Source organism: Notamacropus eugenii, chromosome 1 (genome assembly GCF_028372415.1).
Source record: "Notamacropus eugenii isolate mMacEug1 chromosome 1, mMacEug1.pri_v2, whole genome shotgun sequence".
Taxonomy (NCBI): Eukaryota; Metazoa; Chordata; class Mammalia; order Diprotodontia; family Macropodidae; genus Notamacropus; species Notamacropus eugenii.
Genome location: NC_092872.1, coordinates 643,825,341 through 643,843,069, shown reverse-complemented (window position 1 = coordinate 643,843,069; position 17,729 = coordinate 643,825,341). Strand labels below are relative to the sequence as shown.

At 38.1% G+C, this 17,729-nt stretch overlaps 1 protein-coding gene across 3 annotated transcripts in view; it reads left to right on the top strand.

The window, feature by feature from the left end:
- The first annotated feature begins 3,200 nt into the window (after nt 1-3,200).
- Nucleotides 3,201-17,729, top strand: part of SANBR (SANT and BTB domain regulator of CSR) — a 77,271-nt gene continuing 62,742 nt past the window's right edge. The window contains exons 1-2 of one of the 3 annotated variants that reach the window (XM_072635477.1): nt 3,201-3,314; nt 15,093-15,248. In XM_072635477.1, the coding sequence (XP_072491578.1) occupies nt 15,102-15,248 (147 nt within the window). In that variant the 5' untranslated portion in view covers nt 3,201-3,314; nt 15,093-15,101. Of the gene's footprint in view, nt 3,315-3,412; nt 3,550-6,195; nt 6,320-15,092; nt 15,249-17,729 lie in introns of those variants that run through there. The other 2 variants (XM_072635476.1, XM_072635478.1) reach the window with 2 other exon arrangements.

Here is a 17,729-nt window from a genome sequence, read left to right as displayed (position 1 = left end):
GTATAAGGTGAAGAAAGGTACTATGTTGCAAAAGCACTTTGGGGCAAGGGGGTCTTCAGGCCTGTAGGAAAAATCATTCCCTAACATGAAATTTGACACCACCACTTCCATGAAGGACTGAGATGCATGCTAAGCATTTGGCCTGCTGTCATACTAGGATACCAGTTGGAGTTTTAACAAGTTCACATAGAATGATCTAAGTTCAGAATGATCTGTTCTGAACCTTCATGGCAGCTTCTCAAATGGCAATGAGTGTTCTTGAAGTTAGGGGAGAGGAGTCACCAAGCTGGAAAAGTTAAGAAAGTTTCACACAGGAAGTGGGAATTGAGGCCCTGAAGAATGTCTGATTTAAATAATGAAAAGGAAAGATGATTCCAGGTACACAGAGGGTAATGCAGGAGCAAAGCTGTGAGGTCACAGTGAATTGACTTCTTTGGCTGGAGGAAAGAATTTGTATTGGGCTACAGTGGGATATAGTTGGTTGTTGGTTGCTGTCCTTTTGTCTTTGAAGAGGACCAAAATGACATCACCATCGTAAAGTGAAATTTCAGTGTGTCTGACTGTGGCTTATCAGACCAATATGAGCATGGAATGCTCTACCACAGGTTGGGCACAGATAGTCCGTGTGTCTGGTACCTTATCCTGCCAGGTGATCCTCAGAATCTTCTTAAGACAGTTAATGGGATATTAAAAAACAAAGACATCACCCATAGTGAGATATAAAATGAAAGCTGAATCATGAAAGACCTTGAATACCAGGGTAAGGAATTTGAATTTACCCTACTAGCAGTAGGGAGCCACTAATAATAGTATTTGAGCAGGCAGTGAATGACATGAAAATGAATGATACGTTGCTTTAGGCTAAATATCCAGAACTGGGCGGGTGGGTGCCACAGTGAAGAAAGTGCTGAACCTGGAATTAGGAAGACTCCTCTTCCTGAGTTAAAATCTGGCCTCAGACATTTACTAGCTATGCAACCCTAGGCAAGTCAAGTAACCCTGTTTGCCTTAGTTTCCTCATCTGTAAAATAAGCTGGAGAAGGAAATGGCAAACCACTCCAGTATCTTTGCCAAGAAAACCTCAAATGGTGTCACGAAGAGTCAGGACTGAAAATGACTGAACAACCACAAAAATCCAAAATAAAATTAATAAATGAAATTGATTTCTTTCTCTGTCAACAATTCTTTTCCAAAGGAGTTATCTTTCTTTGTAAAATTCTTAACACTATACAAACTAGGATTTTTTCAAAGTTGATTGAAGGTAGGTACTACTGGCATACTGTGGCTTTTGTAGCATTGTTGCCATGGTTCTTGTCACATCATGGTAAAAGGATAGCTAATGTTTTACTGAACTACAGACTGCATCAGGTGTGATGAGTGCAGCTCTTTATTCACTGAAGGAACAAAAATACTTCCTATGAAAAGGGAAATAATGAAGCTTGGAAAAAATAAGTCTAAAGAGGAACTTGAGAATGTTGTGCAAAAGTAATGGAACTTCACTTTATTATAATCCCTTTAGTTTAGCTAATAAAATAATTTTCAAATGGCACTGAAAAAATATTAAATATTGTAAATATTGTAATTATTGTAAATAGGAAATCCTTTTTCATAAGGACCATGGTCATAAACATAATGCTAATCTTTCCACTTTTGCCTGTGATACATTTTATCATTTTGCTAATAAAGCAGAAATATTATCTACAGCTCAATTTATTTTGTAAGTTAGATTTTGAGATTCTTAAAATTTGTGTATTTTCAAAATTTTTATCATAGTATTTAGTACATTTTCTAATGAACTAGGAATGGTTCTTTTTAGATGATATATTAAATAAATTAATGTCTTTACTTTGTAAGATAACAGGACCTAGATTGAATTGATACACAGGAAACTGTAAATTCTAAACTTTAAGAAGAGGAAAATTTCCATGGGGCAATCTATTTACCAAGTGATACTGGAAACCACAGAAGGAGAGGTTTCTTAACCTCCCTGGGTCAGAATTTCCTAATCTCATCAGGGGGTTAGACTGAATATCCCATGAGATTCATATCTAGAGTTACAGCCTTATAAAAAAAATAACAAATAATAAAGGGTCTCTAACCATACAATACTTCTGCGAGGTATAAACACAGTACTTTTTATAAAGGCAAAGACCTTGGGAAACTATCTAGTTCTGAACATTGCTGCCCCTATTACCCAAAGGTACCTAGTGTCAAACCACGGTTACTATTCTGTCTCAGATCCCTTAACTCTCAGTTGTTTCCCTTTTTCAAACTTTCAGGATCCTGCTGCTAAGGAAGAAAGCCATTTGATAATTTCAATTTACCTGAAAATATTAGCAACAAGGTAAATTAGTAATAGTTTTCAGGACTGGAAAGATACTGGAAAGATATCCTTTGTAAACACTTGTAAGGATATTGGCATTTTAAAAAATTGTTTAGAAGAGGACAATGCTTAAGATAAATGAACTTAAATGGCTCCTAGGATTTTAGATTTAGAGGGTAACCTCAAAGATCTTCAGCACCCCACACACTTTCACAGATTCAGTGATCATCGAGTACACTGCTACGTGCCAGACATTGTGCTAGAGCCAGGTGCTGGAGATTCAAAAACAAGTTTCAACTAAAAACTCAAGTGATGGTTTTATAGGTGCTGTGGTAAGACAGAACGACTCGGCTCGATGGGGAGTGAGGGGCTTCCCATTCCACCTAAAGCGTAATTAAAATGTTAATTACTGCTTCTACAGCAACATATATTCCAGTTTTATCATGTGACCTTCTGGACTGTTTTTCCTCCCTATTTTCCCAGTTTCTCACCTCTAAACCCCAGACTGCTTCCCCTTTTGGGCCTAGAGCTAGTTGCCCCAGCCCTTCCTGCTGGAGTTGGTTGCTAGGAGACGAGACGCTGGGAGGGCGGGGGAAACTGCAGTGCGACAAGCCGGGCGTGGACGGGAGCGGGAGGGGGAGGAGAGGAGGACTGGGAGGGAAGTAACCCCGCCCGGGGAAGGGAGAGGCGAGGCAGCTGCATGGACCCCGACGCGTCCCACTCCCTCCCTCCCTCCGAGGGGCGCCTCGCCTATTGGTCCGCCTGTTGCTCCTCTAGCCTGCGATTGGCGAGGCTGTGTTCGGCCTAGTTCCTCGGTCCCACCTTCGCTCCGCGCTCTTCCAGTGGGGCCGGCCGCCGGCTTCTGCTTTGGGCTAGGGGCGCTGCGAGCCGCGGGCTGGGGGGCCGGGAGCTTCATGGCGCGTGTGCGGGGCGCCGGGGCAGCAGCAGGTGACGGAGGCGCGAAGGCGGCGGCGAGGCCGGCCCCGGGCAGGTGAGTGAGAGAGCCGGCGGCGGCGGCGAGGCCGTCACGCACTCCGGGCCGGTTCCCGCCCCTCGACCCCCATCCGGGGCCAAGGAATCCGGGTCCTTCATCGGCGCGCCCGCGCCCCGCTCGACTCCGTTCTTCTCGCCGGCGACGGGCTCCGCGGCCTTCCTGAGGACGCTGGTCCCCGGCTGAGGGACGCCTTTGGCCGCCTCCTGCTGCAGACGGACGATCGGCGTCCGAGGTAACCGGCTCCGGCGTCCCCAGGGGGCCGCCCCTTTTGTCCTCGGCCCCGCCCTCGGCCCTGGGGGTGATGCCCTCCGGGGCGCGGGCCGGCCGCCGTGGGGGTGGGGGGCTGGAGGAGGGTTAGGAGGCGCTGGACTGCGGAGGAGCCGGTGCCCGCCCTGGGGAGGGTGACTTCACCTCCCTTCGGGGTGCCGGTGCGCGGCCTCCCACCCCCCTCCTCCTGCCCGGCCAGCTCTCTGCCGGAGGACGGAGGACCAGGGCTTGGACCCTGCCGGGTGGGGCCGAGCTGCCCACGGACCTGCGGGCTTGCCCCTTGTCCTGCCGGGGAGCTCCCGAACGGCCCGCGGGGGACCTGGGTCCTCCGTGAAGCTGATTGACTTTGTGCGAGGGTCACCTTGGAGTCCTTGGGTGGTCCGAGGCCTGCGGGGGGGTCTTGGTGGACGGTGTCAGCTGCGGAGGAAGCAGGCTGGGTTAGGGTTCCGCGCAGTGGGTCTGTAAGGGAGACGTAAGGGCCGCGGTTCAAGTGTCCGTCAGCCGGTGTTCCTAGCGTCGGACGCGCGTGTGGGTGACGCGTTCCTCGCTGAGCATCCCCTGCGCTCTGAACAGTCTTCCTAAAGAGTCACAATGTATCCCCAGCAGGGCTTTCAAGGCTCTGAGTGCCGTGCGGGCTTTCCACCTTAAAAAATCCGAGAGAGACCGAAGAAGAGCGAAGGCGCAGTTCATCCTTTTATCTTAGCAAGAGTGGTCCCCAGGTGCTCTCTACTGTGCATCTGAGATTCCTCCAGACCCCGGGTGGCAGCGGAGTGGATGCAGACCTCACCCAAAGAGACTCCTGGTGCTGGCAGATCCCCCTTAGCGCTCACCGTGATTGTCTGTGTCCAGCCTCCTCCTGCAGGTCTTCTACCTCCGACCGTGGGACGCTTGGTGTTTGTTGAGTGTACCCTCAAACTCCCATCCCGCTCTCCCACGCGCCCCTCCACCCCCTTTGGCAAAAGTTACCGTTGGGTTTTTGCTTTGTGCTTTGGTCCCAAAGGGTCCATTTTAACTCTAGTGAATCCCTAGCATCCTAAATAAATTTTTCTTGAGGTTCTCCAAGATCACCTCAAACCTGCATTACGGACTGAAAATAACCCGTTTTCCAGGTTTTTTCTGCACTAGAAATGTATCATATGAAACGTGGGTCTCCTAAAATCTTTTCAAATGCAGCCAACCTCTTTGGTCCAAAGCCCTTATATCTATTATTAGAGCTAAGTGGGAATTCATCTGTCTTCATGGAAAGATGAAGCTGTATAGCCAAGACTGTATAGGTGTGGTGTTCACTTCTGTTTTGAGATTGCCATGTTTGTTTCCAAGTCACCAAAAGAAATATATATTCTGTTATTTTTTAATTACCTACTACTACATATGCAAGGCTATTAAATAGTTATAATACTAATTCATTTCTGTTCTGCATGAAACCTCTCCTCCTCCCCTCATTGCTAGTGCCCTACCTCTCAAACTGCTTTCTGCTAAACTACTTTGTATTTATTTGTATATGTTCTCTGTAGATTTACTTTATATATTCATGCATATACTTGACTCCCCCTTAGAATGTAAGCTCTTTAAAAGTAGGAACTCTTTAATTAATTGTATTTGAATCCTCATAGCCAGGGTTACTTGGCACAGATGTGTTAAATGTGTTAAATTGGCTTGAGGATCTTGTGGTGGTTGTGTTTGTCCTTGGTTCTCCAAGAGGACCATGACATCAGCATGATGACGGCCTCCCTTTGCATCATCTTGTGGTAATTTAGGATTGAAAGAAACATAAAATAAACGTAGTTGATAATGGAGTAAAGTTTGAATTGCTTGGTTTTTAGATTACTTATTAGAGGTATTATTTCATCTCAGGCTATCCATTGTATTTCCATTCTTGAATCTCATTAATTTGAAAATTACCAGTGCAGCACATGTATCTTTACTAAGAAGTCAAGGATTCATAGGGATGAAGATGGGGCCTTGTTTGCATTGGTATAGGAACTCCTTGTTTTTTCCTTTTATGTATTTACATAAGAAGGTTAAAACATATATTTTGATTATTCTTTCCTCTAGTCCTGATTCTTGCCTGTTCATTAATTGTTGGACATAATTAAATGCATTCTTGGGGACTTTTAGATAGAAGAACTTTAACACCTGTAATGTCTCTTAGTTCAGGTTTGATGTTAAGATGAAATGAGGCACTGTTTAACAGAGGAGCTTTTAATAAAACAAGAACATGGTAGCACTTAGCTTTTCCAGATAGTTCCTCTCCACCTTGTCTCCATCTGAAAAGCATCTGGTCAGTATAGGTCATCAGAGTATGGTAACCCCATGGTCTTAGACACCCAGGAGGGGTATAAGGGAATAAGAATTTATCTAGTGCTTACTGTGTGCCAGGCACCATGCTGAGTGCTTCACAATTATTATTTGATCCTCACAACAACCCTGAGAGGTAGATGCTGTTATCCCATTTTACAGATGAGGAAATTGAGGCACACAAATTAAGTGACTTGCCCAGGGTTACACAGTTAGTGTCAGAGGCCAGATTTGAATTTAAATCTTTTTGATTTCAGACCCAGTGCACTCTCTCCACTGAGCCACCTAATTGCTCAGACCCATCAAGGCTGAGAGGCCTAGACTCCAAATGACCAGGACTTTTTATGCTCTCAGATGACCAGGAAGCTGTCTGCCTCAGAATCAGTCAGGGTCTGATAGCAGTTTTGTCCTGTCACAAGAAGATTTTAGAATAATTTGTAAGTAGACCACTTACAGTTTTTAATGTTATTATTGTATAGGACTCAAATTTAGTACCAGATGGTTGTTGGGCGTATCTTTTATTTAAGGGCTAAGAAGTAACATGGTAGATTAAAAACAGGTGAATTTTGAGAATCTGAGTATGAATTCTGGCTGTACCAATTTACTACCTGTGTGATCTTGGGCCAATCACCTAACTACACAATCTCAGTTTCCTCATCTGTAAAATGCACTAAAAAACTTCAGAAGTCCATTCCTGTTCTAAAATGATAATTATGTGAACTTGAATGAATAGGTGATACATACAACAGCACGTTTCAAACGTAAGTTACCTTACGTTTCAAATATCAGTTATGTTAGTATAACTTTAATTTCAATATATAGAGATTTCTGTTAGGAAGTATATAAATCCTATTCAGCTTTATAAGAATTAAAGGAATTTTCCAAATGATCAGTATGTGAACAACATATAAACAGGCAGTTCTCAAGAGTCCAAGCTATTTAAAGGCAAATGAAAAAAATTTTCTAAATCACAAAGTATTAAAGAAATGCAAATTAAGGCAATTCTAAGGTTCTACCTTACATCCGTCAGACTGAAAAACTGGACAAAAATGGAAAATGACTAAAGTTGCAGAGGCTTCAGGAAAACCAGAGTATCCATGTTGGTGGAGCTGTGAATTGATATGACCATTATGGAAAGCTCTTTGGAACTATGTCCCAAATATTACCAAACTGCATCCTCTTAGATCCAGCACCACCAGTCTCAAAAAGATAAAGAAAGAAAGGATACTTATTAAGTAGACTTTTGAAAAAGGCTGCTTATTGATACCTTTTGTGGGGCAGGGCATCTTTGCCAGTTCTCAGAGTGTGACACAAAATCTCAATTTTTAAAATTTTATTTTCTCATATTGGTGATTTGGAGCATATATTTATATAGTCATAGTTTACAGTTCTTTTGAAAATTGTTCCTATCCTTTGACTGTCTACTTAGAAATAGCTCTTGGTCTCAATTCCTTTTTATGTTTTAGTTTATCATATTCTTATCACTTATATTGAAAGCAAAATTTTTCCCATTTAAGTTTCTCTTATTCTGTTTGGACTGACTGTTTATGTAAAAAGCTTTATAATTTTATTTTATTGAAATTGTTGCCAGAGTTCTAGGGCCAAGCAGTGGCCAAAAGTGTGGAAGAGCATAGATCCAGAGAGTTGATTTCATGGGAAACAGGAAAGAAAAATGATCATGAAAAGGACAAGAGGATCAAAATGTATTGCATAATCAAGAGCACAGGAAAAGAATGAAATACAACAGAAAAGGGGGAAGGGAGCAAGATCTACAGCACAATAGCATAGACAATTTAAAAGGGGGAATGCAAAATGGAGACCTGAGAAGATTTAAATTCATAAGGAACACAGAGGCCAGAAATAAATTAAGCTTAAAGACCATGAATCAAAAAATAAGAATTTAGAATAAACAAATTCTATTTAATGAAGAGAATGAGGTAATTAATTAATGAAGAGAATGAGGTAAAGAAATTATCTTTAGAAAAAGATGCAAAAATGTTTCTTCTTTCACAACATAACTAATATGGAAATAGGTTTTACATGATTGCACTTATTTCTTAAGGTGCGGGGAAGGTAGGGCAGGGGATAATTTGTAACTCAAAATTTTATTAAAAATGAATGTTAAAATTGTCTTTACATATAATTGGAAAAAATACTATTAAAGATTAAAAATAGAAAAAGATGCAAAAAGTGGGAAAAAACCTTAAATGGAGAAAGGGGGATTTTGTTTAATTACTTGATGGAAAAAAAAAAACAGGAAGAATTAGATAACTAGATAAGAGGAAGAAAGGAAAGAAAAGGAATTGCTAAGTTTAAATAAAACTCTAAAACTAGGGAAAGAGTTGACAAATGGGGAGGGGGAATGGCTTCAGAATGAGAAGAGAACCTATGGGGAAAGAGTTACCTTAAAGTAGATTAATCAAACACAACTGAAGAGACAAAATGCAGTCTTTAAAGAGGAGGAAAATGACTCCTAATTTGGGGGTGGGGGCATGTATTAAAGACAAATGAAGGAAGACATAAACCTCTCATGGTTTTGAATGTGAATGGATTATACAGCAAATCAAAAGAGAATGATGGATTGGATAAGAAAGCAAAACTTTGCAATCTGTAGCTTACAAGAAATATTCTTAAAAAACAGAGACATACACAGAATGACAATTAGGGACTGAAACTAAATTTATCAGACAAAGCAAAAATAAATTCATAATATAAATAAAACTAAACAAGGAAATGACCTTATGCTGAAAGCAACCAGGAGCAGCAAACCAATATCAATATTAAATGTTTTCCAAATGCCTTAGTATTTACATTTATAATGAAAATATTAACTGAATTATGAGAAGACAAAGACAATAATATAATAACAACAGGACACTTTAATGTCACTCACTTTTAGACAAATCTGACAAAAAGATAAAAGGGAAAATTTGAGAGTTCACATTGTTAGGGAATTAAACAACTTGCTGGAGAAAAAAAATTTAATTTTTTTTTGCCTTGTGTGATCAAGAATTCTCCCTCTGATGGAAATGAGGAGCAGGATGTGATACCTGAAGGTAATATTAAAATAATGATGATGATGATGATGATAACTAACATTTACGTAGCACCTGCTATGTGCCAGACACTGTGCTGAGCATTTCACAATCATCTCATTTGAGCCTCACAAGAACCCTTGGAGAGGTAGGTGCATTATCCCTATTTTACAAAAGAAGCTGAGTCAAACAGAGGTTAAATAACTTGCCCAGGTCATTCAGCTAGTAAAAGTCTGAGGCCAGTTTTGAACTCAGGTCTTCCAGACTTCAGGCCTGATGGTCTATCCACTGCCCAACACAACTAAAAAGTTGGAGGATGTGAAGTTAAATAGAATTTCAAATGAAATGTTACTATTATTTAAACATGACTGCTTCAATAGCAGTGTGACTAACACACATAAGTAAAAATTCAGTACTTAAAAATAAAGAACTAAGTTATCACTTTTTGCAGATGATATGATGATATGCTTAGAGAATTCCAGAGAATCAATTAAAAAACTACTTGAAATAATAAGCAACTTTTGCAAAGTTGTAGGTTACAAAATAAACCCACACAAATCTTCTGCATTTCTATATATTACTAACAAAGCCCAACAGCAAGAGATAGAAAGAGAAATCCCATTTAAAGCTATGATAGACACTATAAAATATTTGAGAGTCTACCTGCCAAAACAAATCTAGGGACTATATGAACACAATTACAAAGCACTTTTCGCACAAATAAAGTCAGATCTAAGTAAGTGGAAAAACAGTTGCTCATGGGTAGGCTGAACCAATATTAAAAAAATGACAATCCTACCTAAATTAATTTACTTATTCAGTACCATACGAATCAAACTATAAGAGAATTATTTTGTAGAGCTAGAAAAAATAACATCAGAATTCATCTAGAAGAACTAAAGGTCCAGAATATCAAGGGAAGAAATGCTAAGGAAGGTGGCCTAGCTCTACCAGATCTCAGATTGTATTATAAAGCAGCAATTATCAAAACCACTTGGTACTGGCTAAGAAACAGAAGGGTAGACAAGTGGAATATGCTAGGTACTCAAGACACAGTAAGCAGTGAATATAGCAATCTACTGTTTGATAAACTTATGGATCCCAGCTTCTGGGGTAAGAACTCAGTGTTCAACAAAATTTGCTGGGAAAACTGGATAACAGTATGGCAGAAACTAGGCATAGACCAATGCCTGACACCCTACACAAAAATAAATTCCAAATAGTACACGATCTAGGTATGAAGACTGATATTATAAACAAATTAGTGGAGCAAGGATTAAAAATAAAGAAATTAATCTTTCCTCTAACTGTATTTACAAAGTACAGTTTTGAACTTTCTATGACATGACCTTTTTACATTCAAGTCAAGTATTCATTTGGAATTTGTATTGTGCTTTAGGTATAATTGCTAGACTGAAAGTTTTCCCAGAAGTTCTTGCCAAATAGGGAGTCTTTCCCCAAGTAATTTATGTTCTTAGGTTTATCAAACACTGGGTCAACTGTCTTGGATTGCTTCTGATTCTAACAAATGCTTGTTCGTTCTTGTTTATCTAGTCTGTTCCACTGACCTACTTTCCTGTTACTTTGTTGTTACTCATTTTTCAGTTGTATCTGACTCTTTATGAGCCTATTTGAGGTTTTCTTGACAGAGATACTGGAGTAGTTTACCATTTCCTTCTCCAGCTCATTTTAAAGATGAAGAAACTGAGGCACATAGGGTGAAGAAACTTGCCCAGAGTCACAGAGCTAGTAAGTATCTGAGGCCAGATTTAAACTCATGAAGATGAGTCTTTTTGACTCTAGACCCAATCCTCTATCCATTGCACCACCAAGCTGCCCTTCTATTATTTAACCAATACCAAATAGATTTGAGTACCTTTTTTCTAGCATAGTCCTTTTTCATTATTTCTCTAGTGTACCATGCCTTTTAATTCCTTAAATAAATTTTTGTTACCATGTCTAGTTTCATACAGTGATTGTTAATTGAAGTGATGCCACGCATTCTCTTTTCCAAATGAATCTTGGATCTCATTGATTCAAGACTATCTTCAATGATGCAAATTGTAACCTAGCCGTGTCTTCCCAAAACTTTGCTACAGGAACTCCTCCTAAGTTGCTGGAGGCCTTCCTTACTTTCTCCTAGCATTAAAAGTGATACTAGTGGACACTTTCCCCATCTCCCCTTCCCCTTCTCTTCCTTGCTCTGAGAATATGGCCAGCCATGTCATATTTTCTGTTTGAACAGACCTTGGGCCATCACTTAACCTCTGTTTGCTTCAGTTTCCTCAACTATGAAATGAGGATAATAACAGCACCTACCTCTCAGGATTATTGTGAGGATCAAATGAGATAATATATGTAAATCTTTTCTATCTTTCTGTCCTGCTGTTCTTTCATGACATTCTTTACTGTTGTGAGGTACTCTCTGTTGTTTGCATATTGCAGCCTGCTCACAATTCACCTTTCCATTACCCTCTGTGTGATGTATTTTTTTGGTTCTTTACAGTTAGTATTATCTGAGGGCTTGCTGCCATACATCAAGATTCGTAAAATGTTTGTATTGAAAAGATGGACCTTCATTGTTATGGAAGCTTAGAGTCAGTAAAAGTACCTTGCAATTTCACAAAAGTGATCCAACTAACTTTAACTCTTCCTGCTTTCCAGTTCTGGGTTCATTTCATTTCCCATCTCTACTTCCAGTCCCAGATGGAGAAGCTCTGTAGGGTGTCCGTTCAGATACATGTTGAAATCTAGACAACAGTAATTTTTTTTTATTCATTTGGTCTTTCCTCTGTGGATGGGCAAACCAGACTCCTTCAAATATATAGAATTATAAAGCTTTTGCATAAATTTAATCAATACACGTAGAATTATAGAAACTTAAGTGGGGAAAAGAAATCTTCCAGGAAACTATACAGTATCTTATAGAATAATGCAGTCAACCCTTTGTCATCTGCAAATAGGAGAACCTTGAATACTTCACCATCCAGGAGTGAACCTTTGGGTGAGCATACATCTCCCTATTTTATTGCTCCCCTGATTATTAGGTCATTTAACAGGTTTATTTCTATTATATCTTCCAAGAAATCTCGAATGATCTTGATATATAAATACAAGACACAGTGTTGTAAAAAAGACAGTAAAGCAACATTTGTACTAAATTGAATGCATTTTCATAATTAACAAACAATAATCATAGCAGGATCTTACATTGGCTACATTTTTCAGACAGTTGTGAGGTAGCAAAGATGTCCTTTACTGAATATAATTTGCAAAAGCCTTCTTGTTCCCTGCTAGTACCTTCATCGGGGTTGTCCTCAATTTGGGTATAGGTGTTCCTCATGAAGATTTTGTGTAGAGGGAAAGTAAACATAGGTAGGTAGATGCTGATATACTCTTGTTTCTCTTTTTGGGGAGAAATCGGTAAGGCCTAAGACTTTTTCCTAAGTCTTTAGTATTTTCCTGTTTTTTAGTTAACATTTAAGTTCCTGAGTGCCCTCAAAATTGTACCCCACCCCCATCACATAGCGATTTCATATATGTTTGATCCAATCCAGTTGCTTTTCCTGTTTGTTTTCTCTTCAGTGCCATTTCTATTACCTTTTTAAGCACCTTGGGAACTGTGATGTTAGGATCCAAGTATAGTGGTTACATCAGAGGTGGGGAACCTGTGACCTCAAGACCACATGTGGTCCTCTGCATCCTCAAGTGCAGCCTTTTCTCTGAATCCAAACTTCATAGCACAAATCCCTTCATTAAGGGATTTAAGCTTCAGGTTCCCCACCTCTGGGTTATACCATCCTACCATCCTTGGAGGAGAAAATGGTTATAATAACTTTTGTAAATCTTTTCTGTTTTTCTCCTCTTGGAAGTTTTCTTGGAATGCCCTTGGGATAAAAGCCTTTGCTTAGGCAACTAGGTAATACAGTAGATAGAGTGCTTGGCCAGAAGTCAGGAAAACCTGAGTTCAAATTCACGCACTTAATAGCTGTGTGACCTTGGGCAAGTCACTTAATCTCTATTTGCCTCAGTTTCCTCAATTATAAAATGAAGATAATAATAGCACCTGTCTCTCAGGGTAATTGTGAGGCTCAAATGAGATAAAATAAGTAAAGCACTTAGCATGGTGTCTGACACACAATAAGCGTTTATATAAATGTTAGTTATTGTTAGATATCTTTCCAAACTTTCTTTAGTCAGCATTTAATGTCCTGTATTTTCCTCTCAAAATATGATGTACATCTTATCACTTGGGGACATTTTAAGCTCTTACTGTTTTTTGTTTTGTTTTTGTGACTTGGAGTGTCCCCAATAGATAGTTGCTGTTTACTAATTATAAATCAGTTTATGTTACTATTAGGGTTCTCTCATTAAAATTTTTTATTGTTTTAGCATGGCCAAACCATGAATACTGAATACCTCTCCAGTTATTTACTTATTTTTCCCTTATAACCTTTCTGAACCTCAGTTTTCTCATTTGCAAAATAAAGATGTTCAACCAGATGGCTTCTATGGCCCTGATCAGCACTGAATCTATTACTTTGGTTTTTATCAGTTTTTAATATCCTACTTTATTAAGCTATTTATCATCTCAGTTTGTTCACCAGCTCTTGGGATTTTCTTATTAAACCAGTATTATCCACAAATACAAACAATTTTGTCTCCATTTTGTTGTACCATCGATTTCTGACTTACTGTTATAGCTAGTATTTCTAGAGCTATGTCAAACAAGCACGTGCAGCTCTCCAAGAGCTATTGTTGCTTCACTGCTGCCATAGCTTTTGCCTTGCCAAGAAGCTGCTATCTATGGGGTGATGGGAGAGATGAATGATCTATCCCTGGGATCCAGAAATTTTCCTCTTGAGATACTTGTTCCAGCAGTTCAGTTAACCATATTCTACACACTCATTCTCACAATGATAGAAAAGAAAGAACTAAGTTCTTAGTGAGGAATTCTTTTTAAAATAGGCCAGCCAAAAGGATAGCTTTTACTTTAAAGCAATCTAAGAATCTTTTGACTCATTTGCCACTGTCATGTCCTTTTGAATCTGAAACCAGGGATAAGGAACAGGGAGAAATTAGATGTATGACTTATTGTTCAGCAAACACAAGGTAGGAAGAGAAGAAAAAAAAGAAGAATTAAGGGGCAGGGATTTGAGAAACACTGGAAAACTTAAGTCTAGTTCAAGGTGTGAAGTATGAATATGAGGACAATTGGACAGTAAGTAGTTAATTCTAGGACCTTTGTTTTTTAATAGGGTTGTGAGGTGCTGTGTGATACAGGTTAAACTTGGGCATAGTATTGTGGCAAACTGGTATCTGTGACATTTGACTTATTAAATTATCAAAGCTAGAGAATGTTGTTTACAAAAAAGAAAAGCTAAAATTTTGGATAAGCTATACAGAAGTATACTAATTATAATTACTTAGGCAAACTGCTTAACTTTTATATCTAATTATGTAGCACAGTAAAAATTATGAATATCATGAATTATCAGATTATCTTGGTGTTATTTGTCATACTATACTCTGTTCTCATACTTTTGAGTTTTACATCTTTTATAGCATGTTCATTTATTTCCAACTAGAACATTAGATGAAACATCTACTTTTGACCTATATAACCTTTTTTTGAGCCCTTAGCCTCTGGCTAGTTACTCATCATTTGGCAACTTTTGACCAGCCATCTGTGAAATGCTATTCAGTATTTAAATCAGCAATATTTGAGATGTTAGTCTTTTTTTTTTTTAAGGTGAATACTTCCAAGAGTAAGTCAGTTCCAGATTGTATTTCCAGTTTCTAAGGCTTAGTGATAAACTTACTGTTGTCCAAGGAGCTATCTACTAGGCTAAGTTTGGAAAGACTCAAAACCACCTGGTTACCAACAAGTGATGAATTTTGCTAGCTCTTTAAACTCACGAAACTGTCAGTATTAGGCCTTAGGAGGGTTATGGTTTGTCTCAGTAGAGGTAATTCCCATATTAGTGCAATTACAAGTCTTTAAAGTTTTAAGTTTCAGTATTTTCACTTTATGTATTAAATATGAGCTCTTGGTTTAGGTAAAAGGTATTTTGCTATCAAATAATTCTCAGGAACAAACTATTAACCTTATTTATAAAATATTGGAAAACTAGAGGTTTCATGTATAAATAATAATGTTCTTCTCTATTCCTAGTTCTAAAAGATGAGTCGTGGATATTCAGAAAACAATAATTTTCTGTGCAATAACCAAATGGTGTTGGATATGATCCTTTATTCTCTAATCGGAGTACCTCAGCCTATCAACTGGGAAACAGTAGCAAGGCTAGTGCCTGGATTAACATCAAAAGAGGTAAAATTTCAAACCTAAAATCCAGTAAAAGATAATATTAAAAGAAATGACTATATTAAAAATGTTTGACTCATATAGGTTTTTAGATATTACAACATGGATACATGTACTATGTATAAAAATGTATACATAATACATGTGTGGCTGTATACTTTAAAGTGCCGTGTGTCAGACATTTACAACCAAATAGTCACTCTCAAGGTATAGTAGTTTACACATTTGATATGTTCATGAAAAGTCAAGTCTCTAGGATCCTTAAATGTCTTAGGGGCCTTGGCATTTAAAGAAATCTAAAATATCCCTGTGCAGATTATTAGGAAAAAATACGAATTAATTTCTCATACTAGATTATAAATTCCTTGAAATTTAAGATATTTTTATTATCTTTGTGTCACTCTCAGCACCTAGCTAGGCATACAGGTGCTCAGTAATTGTATATTCAAATTTAAAACAGTTGGCAGTAGCTTAGCATCAAACGATCACCTTTTGTATTAGTCATTAAAATGATCAGGGCTTAGGGTGGACCATTTAATAAATATGTGTGTGTGTTTCTTGAGTAACTTCTACTGAGACAAAAATCATGTGTTCTTCCTTTGGACTTATTCATTCAAAACTGAGAAATTGTTTAGAAATGAAAAAGGCGAAGAAGATTATTATTTCTTATAGTCGTTGAACAAGCAAGAAGACTGCTTTAGTTGCATAAATTTCTCATGCTAACACGACAAATAGCCTTTATTTTAGGAATAGAAAGTTTTCACATATATAATTAAAATAACAAATATATAGACTTGCTTTCTTCAAATAGTTATGTACTGCTTTTTAAGAAACTTCTTGTTTTAGTTAAATGTATAAATGTCTTTTGTTTTTGATAACATCTTACTTGTATGGTATGGCAAAAATCAGCTTCAACTGTCCTTGGCTAATTCATTAAGTAAGAAAAGCATTCACCTTCTATTGCCTTCATACATAATTGCTTCATTGAACTTTGGTAAATTTTCATTCTGTTTTCCAACATAACTAAATAGTAAAAAATATCCAAATAAATCACAGCTTTAAAAATAAAACCTGTATTTCTGAATTGTAGGAGAAAAATAATGAGTTACCTTGTGTACAAAAAGTAGATTCAATGGAATATTCTGATTTTAATTATTCACCTTATACTCATTTACATGACCATTACTATTTTCTAAATAATAAAAATATTATAGAATTTTGTTACTTATCTTTAGTTCAAAATTTCATTACAGCTCTTCTTCAGTAGTTATCTAGCAACTGTTCCTTTAGGCCTTATTAAATAATTTTCTATTGTTTTTAGTAGCTTCATTTTTACTTGTTATTCTAATGATATTATTATCATTATAAAATTTTAATTCCATGCCTAACTAATGTGCAATGTTAGAGGTAAGATTAATTATGTGTTTGCTTTAGAATAAAGTCTCTTTAATATTTGAAAATATATATCTCACTTAAACAGATTCAGCCTAACTAGGTGGTTTGTATGTTTGTTTGTTAGGAACAGTTACTAAGTAATTTAAACTACCAAGTGGAATAAACCAATTATCCTACTATAGTGAGCATTCCAGTACTCATTTTAAAATTAGATGACAGTATTGATTGGAAATGCGATATCGGTTGTTGATGTGAATTAAATAGTGCATGCCATAATTATGTCTGAACTTTATTTTCTGAAAAAGAAGTGGTCTCTTCCCCTCACAAAAGTCAACCAGTCCTTCAGCTTAATCCCTTCTCTAATAGTATGCCGTTACAATTGTCCTTTCTCCCCCTCCCATCTACTGACCTATTTTCTGCTGCCTAATTATCTCCATTTAAAAAAAAACCCTACCTTAACCCTACCAACTCCTCAAGCTGTCTCCTACTTTTTGCAGACAAAATCCTAGAAAAAAACTGTCTTTTATATTTGTCATCTTTTCTTAAAATTTTCTCAGTTTTCAGTCTCTTACATTTCAGCTTCTGACCTCATTACTCATCTAAAACTACTCCCTCCAAAGTTACCAGTGTTGTTCAGGTGCCATATTTGATGGTCTTTTCAGTGTCTGTCCATCTTGACCTCTTTAACATTTAGACTGTTAGCCACCTCCTCCTAGAGGTGGTTGTGTTCTCTCTTGGTTCTTTTCTTACTTGCTTGGCCACTCCTTTTCAGTATCCTTTGCTGGACCATCATTCCCATCCTCTTCTTTGTTGTGGTTATATCCCAAGACTGTCCTATAGAGAAGACCCAAATTATGTGGACCTTGCTGTTGTGAAATAAAAGAATAGTCTATTGACTGGGAAGAGTGCTTCATGTAAATTTGACATCCTTGGGATTCATTGGAAAAGGCCTCTGGGCAAGTTTATAAAGCCAGGGATAAAGATAGAGGAGAAATGGCAGCCTTAAAAAACGTGTGGCCAAATAATGAAAAGGAAGGTTTCCCCATTACAGCTATTCAAGATTAAAATTCTTCAGTAGCTTACCTGTCAGAG